This window comes from Hipposideros armiger, unplaced genomic scaffold (genome assembly GCF_001890085.2).
Source record: "Hipposideros armiger isolate ML-2016 unplaced genomic scaffold, ASM189008v1 scaffold_41, whole genome shotgun sequence".
Lineage (NCBI taxonomy): Eukaryota > Metazoa > Chordata > Mammalia > Chiroptera > Hipposideridae > Hipposideros > Hipposideros armiger.
The window spans coordinates 978,875-988,857 of record NW_017731391.1 but is presented as its reverse complement, the minus strand read 5'-3'; the positions used below and the strand labels follow the sequence as shown (position 1 = coordinate 988,857).

At 39.0% G+C, this 9,983-nt stretch overlaps 1 protein-coding gene across 2 annotated transcripts in view; it reads left to right on the top strand.

The window, feature by feature from the left end:
- CCDC170 (coiled-coil domain containing 170) overlaps positions 1-9,983 on the top strand; it is an 80,569-nt gene that overhangs the window by 20,869 nt on the left and 49,717 nt on the right. For both annotated transcript variants that reach the window (XM_019638896.1, XM_019638894.1), the window contains exon 2: positions 9,135-9,263. In XM_019638896.1, the coding sequence (XP_019494441.1) occupies positions 9,135-9,263 (129 nt within the window). The remainder of the gene's footprint in view (positions 1-9,134; positions 9,264-9,983) is intronic.

The window sequence follows — 9,983 nt, the reverse complement described above, 5'->3', positions numbered from 1 at the left end:
AGAGAGAGAGAGAGAGAGAGAGAGAGAGAGAGAGAGAGAGAGAGAGAGAGAGAGAGAGAGATGAAAGGGAGCATTCCATAATGGAAGAGCCTTGGTCATACAATTTTGCACTGCAGTATGGACACATGCTGAACAAAGGGAGACTGGTTATAGGATAGAAAGATAAAAATGGACTTAGGAGGTTTTGTATGTCAGAGGTAGGTAGTGATTTTCTCCTCATTTTTTTGTCCATGGGATAATAGATAACTAAATACTATAGTAGCAAGACTGGCCCCAAGACATTGTCCCTAGGTCAGATAATTGGGCACATTGTGTACTACATTATGAATACGCTTATCTCGTCTCCATGCCATTGGGCTTTGAAACCATCCTTTATTCTGAAAAGACTATGAGCCACCCTGTGAGGCAATTTCAATCATTATCATAATAATATCAGTAGCAGAATCAAATCATGTGTTGCTGGCTTCCTAAAATTAATATAAAATTGCTTCATAGGTTCACTGAGAGATACCTGATAACTTAGATTATCCTCATGTGAGGACAAATGGATGCGTTTTTAATCTTGTCATTTTGAATAGGGTAAAATTATTATTACCGTTTTAAAGTGAAGATTGTTTAATACTTATAGAAAAGTTGAAGAATTTTCAAAAATTTTTACAAACTTGAGGGCTTATTTAAGGGAGCAAAACCCCTGAAATGTCTGCTCTCACCTGTGTTCAAGTCTTCTCTGCTACCCAGGGCTGTTTCTTTGTCCACAAGTTCTTCAGAAAGACTGCATGGCAGGGTTTGTGATTTTTGTCTGTCCTGTACTTGCTAGTCTTTTTAATTTAAGGGGATGGTGTTTATTCTGTTTATGAAAGTAGCACATGGTCATTGTAAAGGATTTGGAAAATATAGAAACATATAATAAAGAAGAAAATAAAATCTACTACGATTACTTAAAGATAACTGCAGTTAACACTTTCTTTCCAGGATTTTTATTGTCTGCAAATTATATTTAATTATACAAATAATGCATAAATATATACTCCTTGAAACACATTAAACTGTCCCCTCCTCCCCCAACCCAATTTAGTGTCACTCCCAGACATAAGTACTGCTATTAAGTGATGTGTGCTCTTTCAGACCTTTGAATCTTTTTCCCCCTCTAAATATATTTGTATAAAAGAAATAGTAATTCCCCCATGTGTGTTTTTGAAAAAAGGTATCAAACTATAAATCTACATGTTCTTATTTTTGTTCAATGATATATCTTGGCGATATTATTATGTCCAAACATACAGTTCTATCCCATACTATCTGTTGCACAGTATTTTATAATATGGAAATGTCTTTCTATAGTAATTGCCCTGTTGATGGGAATTTACATTGTTCCAACCTTCCTCCCCCTTTTTGCCATTAGAAATAACGATATAATGAATACTCTTAGACATATCTTTATGCCCATGTGTGAATATTTTTCAAAGGGAGCTAATTGGGGAGTAGAGCTGCTGTGTCAGATGGTATTCACATTAAAATTTTTAACAGATACAGCCAAATTGGCAGGGCATCCAAAGGGTTTAACCATTTTATATTCCTGACAACTACATGTGAAAATAACTTTCTTTATACTTCGCTAACACCTGATATTATCGAACCTTTTTTAACCCAAATTGATGAATCAAAAATGGTGTCTTTGTTTTAATTCTTATTTCCCTGATTACTAGGAGACTGAGAATCTTTTCAAGTGTTTTCTTGCCATTTGTATTTCTCTTGATGGGAATTCCCTATCTGTATTCATTTTTATTGGGTTGTTTGTAATTTTCTTATTAATTTGTAGGTGTTTAAAAATATTCTAGGTTCTATTCCTATGATATATAAAAAACAATTTCAGTTTCTCATTCAGTTATTTATATACATTTTTTTAAAAGATTTTTATTGGGGAATTGGGGGGATGGGAACAGTGCTGGGGAATTGGGGGGAGGGGAACAGACAAGTTGCTGTCGTTTTGTTCTTCAGTCTAGTTGTGGAGGATGTTGCTTCACTGGCCCAAGTTGGCACCATCATTGCGCTCTTCCCGGGTGAGGCAGATCAGTCGCCGGCTTCTGGACGGCCGCTCACGGTGGCTGCTGGCCGCTCACGCTGGCTGCTGGCTACACACGGTAGCCCATGGCAACCCACTGCCACAGGGGCTGCAGCCTACGCCGCGTCGCCAGCGACTCACAGCAGCCCAGCTCCAGGTCGAGCTGTTGTTCAGCATCTTAGCTGTAGGGGGCAGTGTCACTGGCCCTCATATGTGGGATCCGAACTGGGGTCCTCTGGCGTCCCAAGCCAGTTCTTAACCATTGCGCCATTCAGCCGGCCCTATATACATTGTTTCTTTACAGAGTTGGAACAAAACTGTAGGTACAATTTTGCATTTTGTCTTTTTTTACTAAAAATTATACTGTATTTTCCCAATGTCGTTAAAGGCTCCAAAAACATGATTTTAAATGACTAAATATAATTTGTGTGAATGTATCGTTTTCTTTTCTTCTCATGTTAACATGTTTTTGCTGTTGAGTTCTCATTGTTTCTAAGTTTTTGCTGTTATAGATTTTTGGAAAAATTTGCTAAAGACTGCCTTTCTGAATATCTTTGTATTCAATCTTTAGATATATTTCTGTTTCTTTAGATAAGATTATAAGAAGGAAACTCATTGAGACAAATAGTATTAATTTTTAAAGTCCAGTGACACATACTGCCAAATTCCTTTCTGAAAATTTTGTACCATTTGCTTTCTATGAGCAGTTATGTTAGTATGTTTTGTTCATAGAGTTATCACTTAATATACTTGGCTATCAAGTATATTTAAAATGTTGCTAATTTTTAAGATCAGAAATAATATCTCACTGATATTATAATTTATATTTAATTAATGATCAGTGGGGGGATACTTCTCATTTTATTAATCATTTATAGTACTGATAATTGTTAGTTCTTCTATATAATTTTTCTCTTAAGGCATTGGTTTTCTTAATTGGTTTGAGTAGGTTCTCTGTGTATTAAGGTTTTGACTCTTATTTTTGCAAATATTTTTCCCCTTTCACTTTAGATTTTATTTACACATATTTAATTTATAGAGGTTTAAAAATTTGTTGTCATTTGTGATTTTTTTCTTTGATGTTCTTCCATTGCTTCTATACTTAGAAAACCCTTCTCAAGATAAGATAAATATAAATTTATAGTACTTTTTATAATTGCATTTTTTATATTTCATACTTTGTCTACTTTATATTTATTTTGGCTTATAATGTATAATACAGCTCTAATCTCTGTTTTTTCTTTAGTAATTAGCTTCATTATTTATTGACCAATATTTTCTTTTCCCATTCTTTGTGATGCTTCTTTTTTCATACACTAAATTCTCTGAGAATTACAGAATAAGAACAGTTCCTGGGTTTCTATTGATCTTTCTGTTGATTTCCTGCTGAGTATCCCATTCTTTTAATTAGATTTTTTTTCAAAACAAGAATTTTTAAAAAGGGCATATTTAAAAATGCCTCTAAACCCCACAAAAGGCAGTGCAGTTTTAAGAACGTTCTGTCTAGGCACTTCTAGTTTAAAAATGGTAACACACAGTTAGCATTTCTCTGTTCTATTCCTGGAAATCAGCCACAAGTAACAAAGAAGATGAGAAACAAACTCCAATTTTTGATGCAACCAAGTGATGGCTGAAATCGTAAAACACAAACTAAGTGGAAGGCCTTCCTGAAGCAGGGGAGGTTGAGCGGAGGTGCGTGTGGGAGGCATCACAGCTGCAGAATAGAAAGAGCTAGGCCAGCTCATTTTCCGAGGGCGAGTGGCAAACTCAGAGAAGTCAGGCCAAACCCCTTGTTTGTAAGAAGATAGAAGTGTGTGGACTGGCAGTGGGAACCTCTCTTCACCTCCTCGGGTTCCAAAAAGCAGGAGAGGAAGGTCTAAATAAATATCACACTGCAAACCAGATTTGCAAGAGGCTCTGGAGTGGTGGTCTCTGGGAAAGCCTGCATTGTGCTAAGCCCACCAGTTGCTTTTCTCCATGGGCTGGAATGATATATAGGTCAGATAAAGTTATACACAAAGTCCTGTGTCTTAGGGAAGCTGCTGTTTGGCTGGAATACACATGACCCTACTTTCCCACTCCTGTGTGCACATAAAGCTCTTCCACCGCTGGTCCAGCAAACACTTACCCCACATTGAGCAATATAAAGGAAACAGCACAGGATTATTTAAGGCTGCCATGAACAGCAAAAAAGTAGTGGGGTGGGGGTAATGAATAGGAAAAATATGACAAATGAAGAGTGTCTACCGGAAACTGTTGCTGTGATGAAAGGAACAATTGAGACCAAACATTTCATCCTGAATAGAACAACTGGATGAAGCCACTACTTACCTGAGGCATGTTCAGAAAGCAGAGATCTAGTACCTCAAGAAAGATATGGTAAGGCCAGAAGATGAAACGTGATCTGGCAGAGTTTAGAAAAGAAAGACACAAAAGGAGGTGAAACTGTCACAGAAATAATACCAAGATTGGAAGATGCATGGGGAGACAGGCAGGCATAGAGAAGAAATTAGAAGAAGAAAAATGAAATGGCAATAAAGAATAAAAAAGGAATAGGCAGAAAATGAATGAAATGAAATACATGCAAAAGAATTAAGCATATGTATAGAGTCCCCTGAAAAGAATACTACTTGTATCCAAGAGGAAGGTGAGAGGTAGTGTAAGCATTTTGATTTCTCTCATCTAATAACTTGCTGCTACAGTTGAAAGAGAAGTACTTAAAATGATAATATAAAGATTCAAAGATTAGAAGTCAGAAGAGAGGGAGGAAAGGGGTAAGGAAGAGGAGATATGCTAGTGTAGTGAATTAGTAGATATTATCTAAACCAGTAGAGGGATGAAAGGTATTATTTAAGAGTTACAGTTATAAACTTAAAATTAGAACAAAAATACAAACCTTCCTAATTATCAGATGAAAAACACACAAGGCAAAGCAAACAGATACCGTAATGCAAGATTTTGAAAGAGCAATACAAATAAGAAGCATGACTTAAAACAATGCAGCCGAACTAAGGCCAAACTTATCTTTCAGATTAGCCAATGTAATTGTAGTAAAGTCATCTGATAAGGGAAAAAGAATTTTAGAATTGATCACAAGGCCCAAACCAACTTTATTTATATCTGAGACATCTAAAGCAAAGTGATAGAGAAAGGTTGAAAAAGAAGAGATGGAGTAAAGGTATAGGTAGTCAGATGCAAACAAAAAGAAATCAGGACTCATGATCTCAGTATCAGAAAAGATTGAATTCTGAGCGGAAAGGATCAAGTGAGATAAATAATGACACATGGTACAGATATGAAAGTTCTGAACCTCTGTACCAAGTAAGACAGCACCAGCATTCATAAAGCAAGAATACAAGTGCTACATGGTGATAGAGAATTACAGTAGTAATAGGAGGCTTTAACTCACCTCTCTCAATTCATGATAGAGTAAAAAGTTAGAAATTAGGCAAGGCTAGAAGTGTGTAATTAAAATAATGAATAAGGTAGAATTGATAATTATTGAAGTCCAAGCCCTGAGGACAGAGAATACACCATCTGTTTAAGTGCTCATGGGACATTCATAAAATTGAGCATTCACAAAAGCCTTAGTAAATTCCCTGAAATAGAAATAATACAGCAAGGATGATGGCAAAAATATGTAATGGCTGGTATAGTGAGGGTACCTTCCAGTCGGAGTGGACCCAATTCTGTGTGGACACCGGTCAACCAACTGGTGTATGCCAGTGAATGTTAGCCCCAATGCAGGTGGTCTCTGAGCACAGTGCAATAAAGTAGAAATCCTTAACAAATCCAGAAAACAAAGAGCCACCACCACAACAAAGTGTCAGCTCAGGCCAAAGAAGACATTCCAACCAAACTGAAGAATCTCTAGAAGATAGCCCTGAAGAACACTCCTTAAGGATCTGTGGGATACAAGAGAAGAGCTAAGAGGAAAAGCTTGGCCGTGAATAAATACATTCATGTGTTCTTTCAGTGTTCAGATTGTCTTTCCTTGTCCCTGTAATCCTCTCATGCTACTGCCATCCATTTCTTAGTCTAGCTACCTCAGAGTGTCTTGAAGGAATGGATTTCTGTAGAACATTCCAGAGCCCCTCTCAACACAGAATTGTCTCTGGGGCTCAGTCAGGGTTCTCTAGAGAAACAGAACCAATAGGCTATCTCTGTATATCTCTATCTCCATCTCCATATCTGTCTTCTCAAGATCTTTATGATAAGGAATTGGCCTGTGTAATAATGGAGGCTGAGAAGTACCAAAATCTGCAGTTGGTAAGCTGGAGACTCAGGGAGAGCGATGTTGCAAGTTCCAGTTTGAGTGTGAGTCCAAAAGCAGGGGAAGACTGATGGCCCAGCTCCAAGACAGATGCAGAGCAATTTCTCCCTTACTCAGCCTTTTTGTTCTATCCAGGCCTTCAGAAGACTGGATGAGGTCCACCCAGATGGGGAGAGCCATCTGCTTTCCTCAGTCTACCGATTCAAAAGTTAATCTCATCCAGAAACACCCTCACAGACACACCCAGGATAATGGCTAATCAAATATCTGGACACCCTGTGGCCTAGTCAAGTTGACACATAAAATTAACAATCATAGCTATTAAGGGACATATAATCCCTGAACAAATGGAAAAAAAAGATTTTAGTTGGAAGACTCAACATTTAAAAGATGTCAGTTCTCCCCAAGTTTATAAAATTAACACGGTCCCAATAAAAATACCATCAGGATTTTTTGGAATTTGATAAACACACTCTAAATTTCATATGGTAAAAGTAAGTATAGCCAGGAATATTCTGCAAAAGAAGCCCTACCAGATACTAAAATGTGAATGAGCTCAGAACCCTGCCCCTAACTGTTCTTCACCTTCTCTTGTCCCTCAGTCTCTCAGATCCTTGATCATATGGGGCATATTCCTGCCACGGACACTTGCTCGGACTCCTTGCTGTCTGAATGATGTGTTTTGCTCCTGCTCCAAAATCTCTTGCCTTTTGATTCCTATCTAATCATCAGTTCTTTGGGGAAATCTTTCCTTCCCACACCCACAATCTCAAGTCACTTTCCTCTGTTGTCTGCTTCCTTCTTTCCGTCTTTGCATTGATTTCAGTTTGTAATTATGTAAGGATTAGTGTGGTTGTTTGATAAATGATGTTTTTCTGATTAGACTGTCAGCTCAGTGCCTGACCCAGAGTGGGCTTTCAGTAAATATTTGCTGACAAATAATCGCCAGTCTGCTGGACTATGAAGGGTGATTCAGACCAAGCAACAGTCTTCTAAGCTCAGTAATCGGGAGTCTTCCTCATGGAGGCCCTGCTTCTGTGTCAAAGGTAATGATACCTTAATGTGTCGTTTCTTCCATCCATGAACATTTGAGGTTGTTAATGCTTTTGGTGGTGTTCTGTATCCGATGGTAACCTCCTAAAATGAAGAGCCGTATCTGAACTTTCTTGTGTGGCTTTTAATATTATGTCCAATGGACACAATGTATTTTCATAAGAGGATATAAAATTATGGTATGACTACCTCATTGCCTGAAAAATGATGTTAGTCATTGGAAGAAATCATCATAGCTATTGAAGAACTTATTCTCCTAATGAATTTTATAAAATGGTGTGCCAAACACATTATAGTCCCAACCTCTCATGAGTGGCCTTGATCTTCACCATGGCAGATTTTAGAAAATATTGCTGTGGTGGTTAGGGTGGAGAATTTCCTCCTGAATACTGATGAGGCCGAACAGGATGTGGTTCTCTTATTAGATGCAGTTAAACGTTTTCTGCTTTCTCCCCAGGAGTACATACCTACCATCTTCTTGGATATGTTGTGATTGGCAAACAGTGGCTGTTACTAAGTGCGCTTGGAGGTTTTGTTTGGCATTTTGTGGATTGAAACACACTAGTCATGACAACGCTTGTTGTAAAGTGAAGAGCTTTAGAATTACTTTTGCATTCATGAGTCTTTCCAAACAGTAGCCTTTGGCAGTTGAGTAACTGGGCAGTCAGGAACAGAATTTCCTGGTGTTTCCCCTGAGACCACTTGGGTAATTCCAGGAAACCCTCCTTTCATGTGACCTCTTTTGTATTCCTTCAGAAACGAGTGGTTTTCTTGTATGTCTTTCAGAAAGACCACAGGCCCTGGAAACGCCATAGAGGTTGGGTATAGGTATCTGTTCAAGCTCAGGAATAGTTCTTGTAAGAAGCAGGCATGGTGGATGAGCAGGACCCAAACAGAGCCAGAGGTGACATACTGAGACCCACAGGGCAAACCCATCAAATCTGCTCTGCAGATGTGTTTATTTGGGTCACACGGTGTGCCTTTTTTTTTTGAACACTGAAATTAGTTGCCAAGCTGCAAAAACTGGGAATTTTTTTTCTTCAGAAAGTCTGGATATATGACTTGTCTTGAAAAACTGGAATAGTTTGGCCATGCTGGGATCCGTATCTCTGCATTGAGAGCCATTAGTAGAGCTGAGGGCTGTTCCCTTCCAGATGGGATGGGGCAAGGAGTCCTCAGGCACCACCACACTACCTCTGGTCTCAGGCATGCATTTGAGTCACCTTCACGACCCCGGGATAGGCTATGAGATAGAGGATAAATGGCATAGTGAATAATTATGAAAGACACAGCCTTTTACATTTAACTCACACGATCTCTTTGATAATCAAGCAAAACACTATTCAACAGATGAGATGAGTTGATGATCTTTATTGTCTGGAAATAGAAGAATGATGAAAACTGCCTTCTTGTTCCATGCGATGTCTCACTGTGGCTCTCCTGACTATTCTTTTCTGTCGGAGGTCAAATAGCATTTTGAGTCAGGTGGAAGGGAAGTTTCTAAACTGACAAAGGCCAATGCTTAGCCATCCTGGGGGAGCACATCCTTTGTTCTGGCCTACTCCTGCCTCCTTTAGGATTTTGAGACTGAGTGAAATGATCTGAACAAAACACTTCTCTGGGCAGCCGTTTCAACACATTCGGACTACAAAAAACACGTCTGCATTTAATCTTGCTCTGCACAGCTGCACAGAAAAGATTGTTTTCACTCTTCTCTATATTTTGTCTTTTGGGGAACTCTATCAGGAAATTTACGATCATCTTTTGGAAGCTCCAGTCAGTCGGGAGCAATTAAACCACCATCGGAATGTGGCGGAAAATGCCCGAAGTGAACTTGCAGCAACTTTGGTCAAATTTGAATGTGCTCAGTCTGAGGTAAGATTATGTATCTTCATAATTCAGAAATGGGACTTTTTAGCTTCTTGTAAAGCAGAGAACAGAGGTGATTACAAAGAGGACAGTAGGATAAAGATTTAAACCTTTGGGCAAAGGTTATACTTTTTCCCTTTTTGTGTACCTACACCTTAGTTGTAGAGAATTCCCGAGAATTTATGCATTTGCCATCTGTCAGGCAAGGTGACATGGGCTGGATTCTAGATCTCAGAGAAGCTCCAGCGCCTGAGACCTGGGGCACCTGAGGGCTTTGAATTGAAGCTGCATGGGCTTCAGGGAATTTTTAGCATCTCTCAGAATATGTTCCCTTAGCGTGGCTTGCTTGCAACCTGGAGCCCGCAGGATGGCATTCTGCAGTCCTTTCTTATGGAAGTTCTGATTGGCTGGGCGGAAATTCTAGGAAGATGGTTGGACTCCATCTACCCTCTGGGCTGGATGAAGTCTATTGTGGAATTTCTGAGAGAGTCTCTCTAGACTCATTCTGCTCAAAGCCTGGTGGCCCCAAGGAGTCCAGGCTTGTCTGTAAGGAACTAGTGATCTCACTGGGCTGGCAGGATCCCACTTAAAGATGAGTTGATAACATTTGAGTGTGTGTGTGTGTGTGTGTGTGTGTGTGTGTGTGTGTGTGTGAGAGAGAGAGAGAGAGAGAGAGAGAGAGAGAGAGAGAGTTGGATTTTCTTAAAGAATGAACCCATAGTTTTG